The following is a 17,620-nucleotide window of genomic DNA, read 5'->3' as shown; positions in this document are numbered from 1 at the left end:
ATGGCAGGAACAGAGCATGAAGGGGATGGGAGACACAGGGGGCAACGGGACCCGGGCTAACGGGACCCGGGCTAACAGGAAGAAGCAGGATGGTTTGGGACAGACTGCATGGAGTGGTGTAGTGAAACTGAAGTGTATAATGGAGCAGCTCAAAGCAAACCCCTTGGGTATATAGTCAAACATAGATGGAAACAACCCCCTTCTTCATCTCCCTCCTTCACCAGGACTGCACGGCGTGGAGCAGGTGGCCCGAGGGGCTCCGAGCAGCAGCTGAATACGGAGAGGACCTCCTGCTTCAGACCAGCCCGGCGTCCTTGGCCATCTTGTAGAAGGCTCCTCTTTGAGCGAGGAGAGTTGAGGGAGAGTCAAACTCTGTCATCTCTCCCTTGTCCAACACCAGGACCCTGAGGAGCCAGAGAACCCACCAAGTTAGTCCTGGACGAGGAGCAGAAGAAGTACCAGTCGCACAACAGAGGGTTCTTGTACTTCTACAATAGCTACCTCTACATGTGTTACTAAAGCCTCACATCTGCCTCATACACCTGTGTGTTAACATCTGGTCTGCACACACACACCTCATCTCATGAGGACCAGCTGATGTGTCCTCATGAGATGTGACATCTCATGAGGACGTTTACTTGACCAAATGTAAAATAAAACTATTCATCTTATGACGTTGAGCATGCAATGTTACCACGATATAGATCAATAGAGACAATGAGGACTGGGTTCTGTTTAGACTGGTTCACACTAGATAGTATCAACATATCAAAGCACATCACCTGTTGTAGTCCATGACGGTGTTCAGGCGATGAGCGATCGTCAGGACTGTGCAGTCCTCAAACTGAGACCGGATGGTGGACTGGATCAAGTTGTCCGTCTCCATGTCCACGGCTGCTGTGGCCTCGTCCAGGACCAGGATCTTGGTCTTCCTCAGCAGAGCTCTGGCCAAGCACAGCAGCTGTCGCTGGCCGACGCTGGAGGAAAACACGGACACGTGAGCGTGTGTTCTTTAGACGTATATGTTACCTCATGTAGTGTCTTTAGACGTATATGTTACCTCATGTAGTGTCTTTAGACGTATATATTATGTAGTGTCTTTAGACGTATATATTACCTCATGTAGTGTCTTTAGACGTATATATTACCTCATGTAGTGTCTTTAGACGTATATGTTACCTCATGTAGTGTCTTTAGACGTATATATTATGTAGTTTCTTTAGACGTATATATTACCTCATGTAGTGTCTTTAGACGTATATATTACCTCATGTAGTGTCTTTAGACGTATATATTACCTCATGTAGTGTCTTTAGACGTATATATTATGTAGTTTCTTTAGACGTATATGTTACCTCATGTAGTGTCTTTAGACGTATATATTATGTAGTTTCTTTAGACGTATATGTTACCTCATGTAGTGTCTTTAGACGTATATATTACCTCATGTAGTGTCTTTAGACGTATATATTATGTAGTGTCTTTAGACGTTTGTTATGTAGTTTCTTTAGACGTATATATTACCTCATGTAGTGTCTTTAGACGTATATGTTACCTCATGTAGTGTCTTTAGACGTATATATTATGTAGTGTCTTTAGACGTATATATTATGTAGTTTCTTTAGACGTATATATTACCTCATGTAGTGTCTTTAGACGTATATGTTACCTCATGTAGTGTCTTTAGACGTATATATTATGTAGTGTCTTTAGACGTATATATTACCTCATGTAGTGTCTTTAGACGTATATATTACCTCATGTAGTGTCTTTAGACGTATATGTTACCTCATGTAGTGTCTTTAGACGTATATATTATGTAGTTTCTTTAGACGTATATATTACCTCATGTAGTGTCTTTAGACGTATATGTTACCTCATGTAGTGTCTTTAGACGTATATATTATGTAGTGTCTTTAGACGTATATATTACCTCATGTAGTGTCTTTAGACGTATATATTACCTCATGTAGTGTCTTTAGACGTATATATTATGTAGTTTCTTTAGACGTATATATTACCTCATGTAGTGTCTTTAGACGTATATGTTACCTCATGTAGTGTCTTTAGACGTATATATTATGTAGTGTCTTTAGACGTATATATTATGTAGTTTCTTTAGACGTATATGTTACCTCATGTAGTGTCTTTAGACGTATGTTACCTCATGTAGTGTCTTTAGACGTATATATTATGTAGTGTCTTTAGACGTATATATTATGTAGTGTCTTTAGACGTATATATTATGTAGTTTCTTTAGACGTATATATTATGTAGTGTCTTTAGACGTATATGTTACCTCATGTAGTGTCTTTAGACGTATATATTATGTAGTGTCTTTAGACGTATATATTATGTAGTGTCTTTAGACGTATATATTATGTAGTGTCTTTAGACGTATATATTATGTAGTGTCTTTAGACGTATATATTATGTAGTGTCTTTAGACGTATATATTATGTAGTGTCTTTAGACGTATATATTATGTAGTGTCTTTAGACGTATATGTTACCTCATGTAGTGTCTTTAGACGTATATGTTACCTCATGTAGTTTCTTTAGACGTATATATTACCTCATGTAGTGTCTTTAGACGTATATATTACCTCATGTAGTGTCTTTAGACGTATATATTACCTCATGTAGTGTCTTTAGACGTATATATTATGTAGTGTCTTTAGACGTATATATTATGTAGTGTCTTTAGACGTATATATTATGTAGTGTCTTTAGACGTATATGTTACCTCATGTAGTGTCTTTAGACGTATATGTTACCTCATGTAGTTTCTTTAGACGTATATGTTACCTCATGTAGTTTCTTTAGACGTATATATTACCTCATGTAGTGTCTTTAGACGTATATGTTACCTCATGTAGTGTCTTTAGACGTATATGTTACCTCATGTAGTGTCTTTAGACGTATATGTTACCTCATGTAGTGTCTTTAGACGTATATGTTACCTCATGTAGTGTCTTTAGACGTATATATTATGTAGTGTCTTTAGACGTATATATTATGTAGTTTCTTTAGACGTATATATTATGTAGTGTCTTTAGACGTATATGTTACCTCATGTAGTGTCTTTAGACGTATATATTATGTAGTGTCTTTAGACGTATATATTATGTAGTGTCTTTAGACGTATATATTATGTAGTGTCTTTAGACGTATATATTATGTAGTGTCTTTAGACGTATATGTTACGTAGTGTCTTTAGACGTATATGTTACCTCATGTAGTGTCTTTAGACGTATATGTTACCTCATGTAGTTTCTTTAGACGTATATGTTACCTCATGTAGTTTCTTTAGACGTATATATTACCTCATGTAGTGTCTTTAGACGTATATGTTACCTCATGTAGTGTCTTTAGACGTATATGTTACCTCATGTAGTGTCTTTAGACGTATATGTTACCTCATGTAGTGTCTTTAGACGTATATGTTACCTCATGTAGTGTCTTTAGACGTATATGTTACCTCATGTAGTGTCTTTACACGTATATATAATGTAGTGTCTTTAGACATATATGTTACCTCATGTAGTGTCTTTAGACATATATGTTACCTCATGTAGTGTCTTTAGACGTTTATATTATGTAGTGTCTTTAGACGTATATGTTATGTAGTTCCTTTAGACGTATATATTACCTCATGTAGTGTCTTTAGACGTATATATTACCTCATGTAGTGTCTTTAGACGTATATGTTATGTAGTTTCTTTAGACGTATATATTACCTCATATAGTGTCTTTAGACGTATATGTTATGTAGTTTCTTTAGACGTATATATTACCTCATGTAGTGTCTTTAGACGTATATATAATGTAGTGTCTTTAGACATATATGTTACCTCATGTAGTGTCTTTAGACGTATATATTACCTCATGTAGTGTCTTTAGACGTATATATAATGTAGTGTCTTTAGACATATATGTTACCTCATGTAGTGTCTTTAGACGTATATGTTATGTAGTTTATTTAGACGTATATATTTCCTCATGTAGTGTCTTTAAACGTATATATTACCTCATGGAGTTTCTTTAAACGTATATATTACCTCATGGAGTTTCTTTAGACGTATATATTACCTCATGGAGTTTCTTTAGACGTATATATTACCTCATGGAGTTTCTTTAGACGTATATATTAACTCATATATATTATATGTTTGTGAAGCCAGTCTTCCGCTAATGACCATTTGTGCGCATCAAAAGAAAAGCCATTTCCTAATAAAGGCCCGGCACATTAACTCTAATGGCTTCTACTGCTTCCCTCATGAGACTGAATACTTCATGCAGGTGTGTCCCTGTGTAGGTGTGTCGACTTCACCGGGAGTAACCCAACACTAGGAAGAGAGAAGCGCAGAAGCAGCTGTAGTAACTGGTGAGTGTTTGTGTTAGAAGTAGAGTAGTATTAAGTGAGGTGGTTCAACAGGAAGCAGTCTAGATCCCCATGTCCCTAAAACAAGCCTGACTTCAGGTTGGAGGTGGAACATGTTGTAGTTCTACCTGAGGTTCTCTCCTCCTTCACTACACTCGTGGCTGAGTTTGTTTGGCAGGCCGGACACAAAGCTCTTGAGATGGGAATACTCCAGCGCCCCCCAGACCTCCTCGTCAGAGTAGCTTCCGAAAGGATCCAGGTTCATCCTCAGAGAGCCTGAAAACAGCACTGGATCCTGCGGAGGGAGGAAAGAACGTGTCATCTGGATTGATCAGATCAGGGGTCGGCTCACACAGCTCTGGGTCCCCGTTTTAGACGGGTGCTCCGCATTGGGACTGAAGTTATCTGTGTCCTGCAGTCAGAATGGAAACAATGAGGCCACATGCGGTCTCAGTGACGCATCTCATTGGGCGGTTGTTTCTTTAGCTTGGCCTCATCACTTTTCAGTTGAACTGGGTCTAGCATTCATTTAACTCCACTGTTGCGTCATCTCTGCACTGACCTGCGGGATGATGGTGATCCTGGACCGCAGCTCATGGAGGCCCAGCTGAGCAATGTCCACCCCGTCTATGAAGATCTGGCCCTCGGACGCCTCGATGATGCGGAACAGCGCCAGCGTCAGGGAGGACTTCCCGGCTCCGGTGCGCCCCACGATGCCCACCTGACGGGTAGATGAAGCAGGAAGCGTTACGGGCCACAGAGGTCACGCACATGCAGTTCACCACACAAAGACCACTGCAGGTCCACCACTGTCCGTGAGGCGCTATGGAGGCAGACCTTCTCTCCTCGGTGGATCGTGATGGTGATGTTGCGGATGGCGAGGTCCAGATCGTGGCGGTATCGCATGCCGAGGCCTCTGATGTCGATGCAGCCCTCAATGGGCCACCCGGCGGGGAGGCTTGAAGGCTCGTGGCTCCACTCGGCCTGGTGGGCAAAGGACACTCTTTGACAAGCAGAACGCACAAATCTTAAACTCGTTCAGCACCGCCAGCAATGCTTTCCTGGATTGTGTTTATTATTGCATATTTCAATGCTTTAGGTCTTAATCTTTCTAAAAAGGTGCTCTATTAGTCTGTGGGTTGTGTTAGGGCACCGAACAATACTTTAAAGGGTAGAGGAGTCCTTTTTGATACACCTCACTCATACTCATGCTGGATGTTTAGTTATGATCACTATATCTTTTAAAAGTGATTTATTTTGCAGATATACTCATTCTAAATTCAGTTTCCTAAACTTTAAATCCTAAATGCTGCCCCGTGCAAAGTAAAGCCAGCTGGTCTTGGTACCTCTTTCTCTGTGTCGCTGTACTCCTTCACTCTCTCCACTGCCACGATGTTGGTCTCCACTTCAGAGGACATCCTCACCAGCCAGGTCAGCGAGGACGTCAGCTGCACAGGGACAAAGAGGGTCAGAGATCATGTGAGAATCCACCAAAACACATCAAAGTCATTTAGATGGGAATAGATTGCAGCATCAAAAAAATACTTTTGGACTCAAAAGCTACAGAAGCGTAATGTCACTTAAAAAACACAACAGGATATAAGACCCTCGAGATGTTCTCATTTAATCGAGAGCTGGATTTCATGGACGCAAACAGTCCTGTTACGTTGCATCCAGCCCTGAGAAGCTATGGATGAACAAGGACCAGCAGACCAGGACTCTGCAGCTGCTCAGACGTGAACCTGAACAGCTGCAGAGTCCACAAGCAAGCCAAGATAAAACTGGGTTCAACTAAAGGGAACGTTTTCCATGAACACCTTTTATTCCGAGATGATAATCCTTTAATTCAGAGCAACCACCAGACACGGGAACCCAAAACCACCAGACACGGGAACCCAAAACCACCAGACACGGGAACCCAAAACCACCAGACACGGGAACCCAAAACCACCAGACACGGGAACCCAAAACCACCAGACACAAGAACCCAAAACCACCAGACACAAGAACCCAAAACCTCCAGATACAAGAACCCAAAACCTCCAGATACAAGAACCCAAAACCACCAGACACAAGAACCCAAAACCACCAGACACAAGAACCCAAAACCACCAGACACAAGAACCCAAAACCACCAGACACAAGAACCCAAAACCTCCAGATACAAGAACCCACCAGACACAAGAACACAAAACCCCCAGACACAGGAACCCACCAGACACAGAACCCAAAACCACCAGACACAGGAACCCAAAACCACCAGACACGGGAACCCAAAACCACCAGACACAAGAACCCACCAGACAAGAACCCAAAACCTCCAGATACAAGAACACACCAGATACAAGAACCCAAAACCACAAGACACAAGAACCCAAAACCACCAGACACAGGAACCCACCAGACACAGGAACCCAAAACCACCAGATACAGGAACCCAAAACCACCAGATACAAGAACCCACCAGACACAAGAACCCAAAACCACCAGACACAGGAACCCACCAGACACGGGAACCCAAAACCACCAGACACGGGAACCCAAAACAACCAGACACGGGAACCCAAAACCACCAGACACGGGAACCCAAAACCACCAGACACAAGAACCCAAAACCACCAGATACAAGAACCCAAAACCTCCAGATACAAGAACCCAAAACCTCCAGATACAAGAACCCACCAGACACAGGAACCCAAAACCACCAGACACAGGAACCCAAAACCACCAGACACAAGAACCCACCAGACAAGAACCCAAAACCTCCAGATACAAGAACACACCAGATACAAGAACCCAAAACCACCAGACACAGGAACCCACCAGACACAAGAACCCAAAACCACCAGACACAAGAACCCAAAACCACCAGACACAGGAACCCACCAGACACAGGAACCCAAAACCACCAGACACAAGAACACACCAGATACAAGAACCCAAAACCTCCAGATACAAGAACCCAAAACCTCCAGATACAAGAACCCAAAACCTCCAGATACAAGAACCCAAAATCACCAGACACAAGAACCCAAAACCTCCAGACACAAGAACCCACCAGACACAAGAACACAAAACCACCAGACACAAGAACCCACCAGACACAAGAACCCAAAACCTCCAGATACAAGAACCCACCAGACACAGGAACCCAAAACCACCAGACACAGGAACCCACCAGACAAGAACCCAAAACCTCCAGATACAAGAACACACCAGATACAAGAACCCAAAACCACCAGACACAAGAACCCAAAACCACCTGACACAAGAACCCACCCGACAAGAACCCAAAACTAGAGCTAAGTGTAACCGGAGTCAAATTCCATGTATGTGTAAACACACGGCCAATAAAGCTGATTCTGAAGTGGACAACCATAAGGGTGCTGATGCGATTAAAAGGTCAAGAACCATACGGATTCAAAAGGTGATGCAAAGTGCTTCATACATACATTTCTAAATCCATGCACAGAGGACAGAGTCCCTGAAGAGGCGGAGCTTACCTGGAGGGCGTAGGAGATGGACAGCCCCACGATGCCTGGACTGAGGCTCTCTCTGGCCATCACGGCAAACAGAGCAGCAAATGACACGATGCAGTTTCCTACAAACTCCAGGCGCACAGCCAGCCACCTACACACACACACAGACACCATGAGGACAAAAGGCCGTTGTAGGAACAAAGGGGCATATCCAACTAAAGAAGGAATACCGTTTGGAAAGATCAAAAGAATTCTCAAGAATCTGTTCTTGTTCCTTTTTCCCCACAAAGAACAAGACTTCCTCCCTCAGGTAGTACGTTCAGGGTTCATACACATTCTCATCAGTGGAGTTCATGACTTTAAACCAAATGTCCATGCCAAACATTTAGTGAAATCTGGGTGTAAACAGTAAAAAGTGAGTAAATGTAGTATTTAAACTAACAATGAGAATACAAAGCATACAGTAAACCTTAAATGACACAAATGAAGACAATAGTTTGATTAAAAGAATAAACATTTATATAGATGCCTGTATGTATGCCTGCTTATATTTTTAGTCTTTCTTTTAAAATCATATTTATTATTTAAAACTCAGCGTAAATGAACGACATGAACACATGAACATAACACATTTACATGACTTTTTTTTCAAGGACTTTTCCAGGCCTGGAAATAACCGTTTAAAAACTCCATGACTCTTCCAGGTTTTCCATGAGCGTAAGAACCCTGCATGTTCAGTGACTGCGCTGCAACAGGGTCCTCACCTGTTTGCCACGATGCTGGGATAGTAAGCCCGCTGGTTGTGGTCCACGCGCTGGTCGCTCTCACGGATGAAGCGCTCCTGTTCCCCAAAGGCTCGGATGACGGAGGTGCCCAGCAGGGTTTCATTGAAGTGGGTGTAGATGGGCGAGCGGCTGACGGACTCCAGACGCTTCAGTTGGCGGGACGACGCCACGTAAAACCTCTGGACAGAGGAAGGACCGACACGTCAAGTAACCAGTCAGAATGTAATGCAGTGCAGCATGAGGCGAGACGGGGACGCCTGCTTTCCAGATGAAGAGTGTAGGCCTTTTTACAAATAGTACCCCAAATCTAAAAGACACCAACATGTATTGAAATGTAACGGATGAGGATAAACTAACCTGCACAAAGAAGTATAGCAGGCCGAGAACGGGAATGATGATGGCTACCAGCGGGGTGGCGATCAGGATGACGATGCACGAACCCATCACATTAAACATGGAGCCCATGAACATCTTGATGATGCTGGGGATCACCGAGTCAATTGTGTCGATCTCCTTGGAGAAGCGGTTGACCAGGTTGCCGCTGGGGGTTTGCTCAAAGAAGGACATGGGCGAGCGCAGGACGTCGTACAGCATGGACTGGTGCAGGCAGCGGGACGCCAGGATGCCGCCGATGGACGTGGAGAGGGAGTAACCAAAGACCGACACGCCTACAACAAGCACAAACACACACCGAGGTCAGAAACATGTCCTACTGCACCTGAAGAAGGGTTGAAAAGTCCCCTGAACAACCAGGTGAGCTGCTCTCTGATCCAAGTCAAGAGCAAGTTGTGCATTTAGAGTCTTTCTGCCAACCATACTTCCCTCTGGCCGGTGCAATGGGACCGGCTCATTCAAAGCATCTGTTGTCAGGAAAATGAAGGGCGGATTGGCTTTACCACCTTTTAAGAACACCGTATTTAATCTTTCGGTTTAATTCTGCGTTCACACCAAAAGCGTTGCGAATTAGATTACATACTAAGTCGATGCACAGAGGTGAATGGTTGCGGAAAAGCAAATTTTTAAGAGATAAGCCACGGAAAAGCCCCGCCCCCTTTCCACCGCGAAAAGGCGAATGGCGCGAATTTCCCACAAAGTCGAGCGAGCAAACAGAAGCTTTTGGTGTGAACGCAGCATCAGGAGGATACTAAGTCATTAGGTCAGGTCAAAGTGTCGACACGTCATTGGTGCTGAAGTCAAGCTTTAAGTCCAATTCATTTAACAAAGCAGGGGAAATATCCTTGGACAGAGTCAAAGAAACCACAAACACAACTTTAAGGTTCTTCTGGTGTCAGAACCATCAGAATCTCTCCCTCGAGCTTCTCGGATCGTTTTGTTCTCGTGTCATTTCAAAATGGTGGATGTGCATCTCCCTCCTCACCCTGGGACAAGCCGAGAGCGCCGTACACCCCGAGCCTCATCAGGCGGTTGGGCTGAGTGCCGTTGACCACGGGGTCGTCGGTCCACAGGCTCAGCCAGTAGTTGGAGAACAGGGACACCAGGTGCTGGCTGAGGAACAGCAGCAGACTGACGCAGGACAGAATCACCCCGATGGCTTTCAGGTAAGACCCGAACACCGACAGCTTGACCTGGAGGGAGAGGAGGTGGGTCAGGCGGTGGTTGGTAAGGTGAGGCCGTCTGGGCCGTTGAGCATGTTCTACCTACCAGTCCAGTCCTGGCCTTGTCAGCCTCCATCAGCTTGCCCGCCTCGGGTCGCTTGGTCTTCTCGCCCAGCGCCGCGTCCTCCTCACCCTTCTGGCCCAGTTTGGACTCACTGCTGACAGGACTGCTGCTCACACAATGAAACAAACGCGTTATATTATCAGGGTTCAGACACATCCTGACCAGTGGATCCAGGACTTTAAACCAAATGTCCATTACAAACATTTAGTGAAATCTGGGTGTAAACAGTAAAAAGTGAGTAAATGTAGTATTTAAACTAACAATGAGAATACAAAGCATACAGTAAACCTTAAATGACACAAATGAATGAGACAATAGTTTGATTAAAAGAATAAACATTTATTTATATAAATGTTTATTCTTTTAATCAAAATGCCTGTATGTATGCCTGCTTATATTTTGAGTCTTTCTTTTAAAAGCATATTCATTATTTCAAACTCAGCGTAAATGAACGTCATGAACACCTGAATATAACACATTTACATGACTTTTCCAGACCTGGAAATAACCATTTTAAAATTCCATGACTTTTCCAGGTTTTCCATGGCCATAAGAAGCCTGTTTATATACAGCAGCTCGTAGATTACGTGCCGTTATAGAGGTCAAGTCTTGATAATGACCCAAGTGTGGGGGATTTAAAACTGGAAAATGACTGACAGCTGCCTCAGGGTCTTTATCCACTGTTGGAACACCTGACAGTGTAACATCACCCGAGTGTAACATCACCCGAGTGCTTTAGCAATTTAAATTATCTCGTCGAAAATTATGTTAGAAAATATTTATTTTTTTACTCTTTGGTAACATTTTCAGAAATGAAAATGTTCCACAACCAGAACAGGCAGCCTCATATCAATTTGAGGAGCATTGATTAATAAATGATGAAATCTCAAGAAGGTTCACCTCCTGTGAACCGGCTGAACAAGTTATTTACCACAAAGTTTGTGGCGTTAGGATTTGGAATACAAGAAAAGAATAGGATCAGAATACTATTCTGCAATATTCTTGTTCACAAAACCCATGAGCAGAGCCACATGAACAATGACTCGCTCTCCCGGTATTGTGTGTGTATGCAAAGTCAGATTGATGTCTTCTCTACTCACCCAACAAGAGCAGTCGTGCTGCCGCTCTCTGATGCTTTGCTTCCACTCTTTGGCACAGTTTCTACAGGTAGTTTTTAGAAGAACATTTGTGACAAAAGGATTGATCCATAAACACGACCAGCATCCACTGCAGCAAACAACTACCAGGATCCAAACTACTCCAAACCGCTGTTCACGCTCATGGAGCGGATGTCTTCATTCTCAGTAACGTGCAGAGCGTCTCACCGTCGTCGTCAGAGTGCTCCACGGCAGCGTACGTCCTCTGGAACTCGGCGAAGGCTCCCTCTGTGGCCATGAGGTGCGGGTAGGAGCCCATCTCCGTGATCTCGCCCTCCACCATGACCAGGATCAGGTCGGCCTGAGGCAGGTAGCTCAGGCTGTGGGTCACCAGCACACGCGTCTGCACACGGCCACACAAACCAACGTTACCACTTACTGCTCATTACGGTCATGTACAAACCTTTAAAACTACTGTACAGCGTCACAAACAGAAGACTGACACAACGGCCCCAATCAATTGGTTTGGCCCTTGATCCTTATCAGAGTCTTTTAAAGCATTGATCGCTGCTGTCAACGGGGAACAAAACCCCATAAGAACAGTCACATAGTGGACTAGCACTAGTTTAGGTTACTGTATGAAGGACTAGCACTAGTTCAGGTTACTGTATGAAGGACTAGCACTAGTTCAGGTTCCTGTATGAAGGACTAGCACTAGTTTAGGTTACTGTATGAAGGACTAGCACTAGTTTAGGTTACTGTATGAAGGACTAGCACTAGTTTAGGTTACTGTATGAAGGACTAGCACTAGTTCAGGTTACTGTATGAAGGACTAGCACTAGTTCAGGTTACTGTATGAAGGACTAGCACTAGTTCAGGTTACTGTATGAAGGACTAGCACTAGTTTAGGTTACTGTATGAAGGACTAGCACTAGTTCAGGTTACTGTATGAAGGACTAGCACTAGTTCAGGTTACTGTATGAAGGACTAGCACTAGTTTAGGTTACTGTATGAAGGACTAGCACTAGTTTAGGTTACTGTATGAAGGACTAGCACTAGTTTAGGTTACTGTATGAAGGACTAGCACTAGTTCAGGTTACTGTATGAAGGACTAGCACTAGTTCAGGTTACTGTATGAAGGACTAGCACTAGTTCAGGTTACTGTATGAAGGACTAGCACTAGTTCAGGTTACTGTATGAAGGACTAGCACTAGTTCAGGTTACTGTATGAAGGACTAGCACTAGTTTAGGTTACTGTATGAAGGACTAGCACTAGTTCAGGTTACTGTATGAAGGACTAGCACTAGTTCAGGTTACTGTATGAAGGACTAGTACTAGTTTAGGTTACTGTATGAAGGACTAGTACTAGTTTAGGTTACTGAACAGCCTCTGACAGGTCGGTACTTTACCTTTCCCCGGAACTTTACAAACTAAGTTTTAGCGGTCACTATACATCAATGATGAGTTTTCTATAAACTGTGTTATTCCATATCTCATTTGTGGATATCTATATTTCCTCTTTAGGCTGACTTCTCTGTACTTCTTAGTCTTTTTAGAGTTTTCCTCTGTGAGAGCTGTTCATGCTCCGTGTGGTTTTACACTATACCTGCCTACAACAACAGAAATCAGAATGAATAATTAGCAACAAGCTAATTGAAATATGAGTGGTTCATTCAATGCCTCCTCATGTGGTGGTGGAGCGTGAGATGATACACACCTTGTCCTTCAGCAGTCCCTGTGGGCCCACAACTTGTTCAAAGATGTGTTTCCCTACGTGGGCGTCCACAGCAGACAGCGGGTCGTCCAGCAGGTAGACGGCCCGGTCGCAGTAGACGGCACGGGCCAGGCTCACCCTCTGCTTCTGCCCGCCAGACAGATTCACCCCCTGCAGGAGAGGCAGAGATGAGGCCAGGGCATTTTATAAAATAGTCTCTGAAGTCTGTTCGCTGTGAAACCTCTTTTATTCCGCTTCCATGGTAACTGGAACCATGGTTCCATGGTGGCTGGAGATTGGAGATTTGCCTGGGACACCGGGACTCTTTTGCCAGTACATTGATGTACCACAAACACTGGCACTACAGTTGTTGTCCTTATTTACAGAATATGCCATAGACATGAAAAAAGCTAAAACTTATTTCTTCTATTTCAAAATGAAAGCCCACCAGCATTTTCCGATGGACAGAATTTTATCATTTGTTAACAAGAGGATTTTATTCTGAAATATTTGCAGCCCAGTGTTGTGGAAAGTGCAGCGACTTGCAAATGAGCACATGCTTCTGAACCTTTTCCATCCAAAACATGTAAATGGCATGAATAATGACATTATATTACTGATTATGAAAGGCCAACTCTATGTAGGAAGAAAGGGCTGACAGAGTGGGGATAGACAGACACCCTACATCTGAACCACTGCAGATGAACATAGACACTCTACAGATACAGACTGGGCACCAGTTGATACCTTCTCTCCAATCTCTGTCTCATCTCCAGCTGGAAGGATCTCAAGGTCAGGCTGAAGGGCACAGGCCTCCACCACACGCTGATACCAGGTCTGCCTCCTCTCCTGGCCGAACATGATGTTGTCTTTCAGCGTGGCGTTCTGGATCCAGGCCTGCTGGGGAACGTAGGCCACTGAACCCTGCAGGGGACAAACACATTGGACCACGTCATGGCATTCTGTACTGATGAGCACACCTGTGCTCCCCAGAGGATGAACCACTCTGGTTTCATGTCCATATTGTGAACAGCTTTTAGACAGAAATGATCACAGCCAATCACATTAATGGAAAAGCAGTATGTCATTCAATACAGTTTACATTAAAGACCACTGGGACTTCCTTCCACTGCCACTTAAAATCATGTCCGCTGGCCAAACTACGGCGTGAACGTCTTGCTGCTGTGCAGTTAGGAACAACTAAATGAACAGAGAATGAACTACAAGTAGAGGACGTGTGAGCAGAGTCACAGTGTCTGCTCCCGATTGGTCAAATACCAACCGGAAGTTTAGCTGCCTGACTCCAGTGCTTCTCAAATTGTGGGGCACAGGTGGGGCGCGGCCCTCAAGTGAGGCGTGGAGGTATTACAGGTGGGGCGCGGCCCTCTAGTAAGGCGTGGAGGTATTACAGGTGGGGCGCGGCCCTCTAGTGAGGCGTGGAGGTATTACAGGTGGGTCGTGGCCCTCTAGTGAGGCGTGGAGGTATTACAGGTGGGGCGCGGCCCTCTAGTGAGGCGTGGAGGTATTACAGGTGGGGCGCGGCCCTCTAGTGAGGCGTGGAGGTATTACAGTTGGGGCGCGGCCCTCTAGTGAGGCGTGGAGGTAATACAGGTGGGGCGCGGCCCTCTAGTGAGGCGTGGAGGTATTACAGGTGGGGCGCCGCCCTCTAGTGAGGCGTGGAGGTATTACAGGTGGGGCGCGGCCCTCTAGTGAGGTGTGGCGGTATTACAGCTGGGGCGCGGCCCTCTAGTGAGGCACAGGGGAATGCTGATTTTCTTTTAGGTTAATTTAAGCCACAATAAGCTATTTCTTTGACCAAATATTAGTTATTTTTTGCACAGACAGAACTTTATCTGCCTTGTTCTAACAAAGTGATGCACATGTTATTAGTTTTTGTCTGATGGAGCAATCTGGTTCACTTAAAAGGGATTTACATTTTCTTTATTCTATTATTTGAAAAAGCACAGATGGAGGAGTCACATAAGGTTATTTAAATAGAAATGAGTTGGGGCATGAACATGTTTCCAAAGTGGGCGTGACAGACGACGGTTGAGCAGGAGCATTACGCTTTCAGACAGGTTGTCCGTTTCAGAGTAAATGGAATTAAACAAAGTGTTCTGTCCACATGTTAGTGTGTGAATCTGAGCCCTTTTAGAAGTAGAAGTGTAATCAAGTCATCAGGAACTGTGCTGGCTGTTTAGAGCTTCAGTCAGTGCGTTAGTGTGAGAGAACCGGAGCAGCCACCTTGACCGCCACCGTTCCTTCCAGCTTGTCCATCTCTCCGAGCAGCGCCGCCAGCAGGGAGGACTTCCCCGAACCCACGTGTCCCACCACAGCCACCAGCGAGCCCTCAGGGATGCACACATTCAGCCTGCAGACACAGGGAGAGTCAACCACTTCACTTCCATTGGAGAAACATAGTTTCTTAATGCAGAAACAATTACATACGTTAAAGTAACATGCGCTGCAGGTGTGACTCCTAGTAGTCGACCGTCTACTTGGCCAGACTGACAATCTTAGAGTTCACCAAAGTCACGAAACAAAGGGTCATTGTGTTCGAGCTCCATGGGGGTGTCTCACTTTACATAGAAGTGTGTGGTTACGCCCAACAAAATCATGATAGATAGCCAGCAAATGGCTGAGAATATAAAATAACGCTTGGCCCCACGTTGCTTGCAGTGAGTTTGGACAAGAGGAACAGAACTCTCATTGTGCCGATGGGCATTAGAATGATGTGAAACTCATTGTGACCCGTGTGATTGTTTTGGATGAAGCTGGTATTGTGAACATTCCATTCCTGCTGCCATTGTCCTGGAAAGATGACACCAACCTCTTGAGCGTGGGCGATTCAGCTCTGGACCAGCTGAAGACTCCATCCACCATGGAGATGCTGTGTGAGGCTGCAGGGAGAGAGCGCACTGGGTGAAACAGCGCCAGACACAAGAACACACATACAACATGCGGAAATGTATCACAGACGAAGCAGTAGATAACTTGCCTGCTGCCGCTTTGTGCTCGACGCCGTCTTCCTGCAGCTCCTCGTGCGACAGAAACACTCTCAGGCGCTTCAGGGACACGCTGGCCTGAAGACAGTCACACATTCATGTACTATGGTTGCTTTAACTATGTTTGTATTTGTTTTACTGTATATTGGCTCTGTGGCACTCAGATTATTGTTAAAGAAGAGTGCGTTAAAAAGGAAATGCATTATTATTATCATTACATAAAACTGTCGACGCACAAAGTCAGAAATGTATATCTGCATTATTTTCATCAGATTTGTAAGCATGCTCTATGTGTGGAGGCTATGGGGGTTCAAAGGTGAAGATACGATGATAACATTAAACATGTGATAAATAGCAACACATTTTTACTAAATTGAGTTATTGACACGAGTAAATGTGAATCAACCGCACAAAGTTTAGTACGGAATCACATTTACAAAAATAAATAAAAATAATGATACACCTTGTCTCGAAAAAAAGAAATGATAATTCTGAGAAAAGTTAAAGTAGCCTAGTTCATCATTTATACATCTGGCTTCAGTAGCGGAAACGGACACGACTGATGCTTCCAATGGGTTTGGAACCAATGTCCCAGGAGGACAAAGATATCAACTCCTCTCCTCTACGTCTCGTCATGCCTGTGCTTTGTGCTGCCATAAACTGGGGGCTCCACAACACAATATTTTATATAGTTTCAATAATTCATATACAACCATATGTAGCACATCAAATTACTAAAAGATATATTCCAATTCCGTTCTGGTGATATCTCTTCATGCAGAGTTGAGGTTACATTGAGCCACGTTTCAGGACGTCATACAAAACCTCAAAAAGGACCAGGGTGTAGGATTTATTGACAGAAATGGAAAATAAGTCATAATTAGTCATATTGGGGGCTCTGAAGCTGTGATGCTAGTTTTTATTTTTCACTATTGTCATCTTTTCGTTTATTGCTGCTTCTTTACCATGTTTACCAGCTTTGAGTACCTTCTAAAGCACGATACAAATAAAATGTAGATTTATTATGCCATGCTACGCAGTGGAACGATGGAGGCACACTCACCTGCACCATACTACTGATGACCATTGGCAGCATGTTGAGAGGGAAACGCAGGATGTTGAAGAGCGCCAGTGACACAAAGGCCTTCTGGGCATCGAGCACGTTGCGCTCATCGATCAGCACGTACACGGTGAAGGTGGACAGGGCAACCTGTACAGCGGGAGGGAGGGAGGGAGAAAGAGCTCTTGGTGAGATATAGTCCTTTTACATTGATTCTGATGTTTCTACTGGCAGGAAATGAGATAACAACGTCTGTTTCCCTGTTAGACTCTCAATGTTTGTGATGTCGAAGCTGCGGCCTGCTTGGCCGTCTGTAGCAGCTGAACAACATGACAACATTCAATTCAATTCAGTTTATTTTGTATAGCCCAACATCACAAATACAAGTTTGCCTCGGAGGGCTTTACAATCTGTACA

The 17,620-nt window shown here is 44.1% G+C and overlaps 1 protein-coding gene across 1 annotated transcript in view; it reads right to left on the bottom strand.

Annotated features, from left to right (window-relative positions):
- The window catches only part of abcc1 (ATP binding cassette subfamily C member 1 (ABCC1 blood group)), a gene marked incomplete at its 5' end in the record, with an annotated part of 31,430 nt that overhangs the window by 1,222 nt on the left and 12,588 nt on the right, over positions 1-17,620 (bottom strand). Inside the window, 19 exons of the mRNA XM_079232755.1 lie at positions 1-404; positions 783-977; positions 4,512-4,678; positions 4,946-5,104; positions 5,221-5,367; positions 5,730-5,831; positions 7,887-8,013; positions 8,627-8,826; positions 9,005-9,315; positions 10,026-10,233; positions 10,310-10,433; positions 11,428-11,488; positions 11,653-11,827; positions 13,142-13,309; positions 13,886-14,062; positions 15,383-15,509; positions 15,969-16,038; positions 16,137-16,221; positions 17,207-17,353. The exon at positions 1-404 is cut by the window's left edge and continues 1,222 nt beyond it. Coding sequence (XP_079088881.1) covers positions 296-404; positions 783-977; positions 4,512-4,678; positions 4,946-5,104; positions 5,221-5,367; positions 5,730-5,831; positions 7,887-8,013; positions 8,627-8,826; positions 9,005-9,315; positions 10,026-10,233; positions 10,310-10,433; positions 11,428-11,488; positions 11,653-11,827; positions 13,142-13,309; positions 13,886-14,062; positions 15,383-15,509; positions 15,969-16,038; positions 16,137-16,221; positions 17,207-17,353 — 2,859 coding nt within the window. The 3' untranslated portion in view covers positions 1-295. The remainder of the gene's footprint in view (positions 405-782; positions 978-4,511; positions 4,679-4,945; positions 5,105-5,220; positions 5,368-5,729; positions 5,832-7,886; positions 8,014-8,626; positions 8,827-9,004; positions 9,316-10,025; positions 10,234-10,309; positions 10,434-11,427; positions 11,489-11,652; positions 11,828-13,141; positions 13,310-13,885; positions 14,063-15,382; positions 15,510-15,968; positions 16,039-16,136; positions 16,222-17,206; positions 17,354-17,620) is intronic.

This window comes from Taurulus bubalis (genome assembly GCF_910589615.1).
Source record: "Taurulus bubalis genome assembly, chromosome: 17".
In the NCBI taxonomy this organism is placed as follows: Eukaryota; Metazoa; Chordata; class Actinopteri; order Perciformes; family Cottidae; genus Taurulus; species Taurulus bubalis.
Note: the sequence above shows the minus strand (reverse complement) of the source record. Positions and strands in the feature narration are given on the sequence as shown.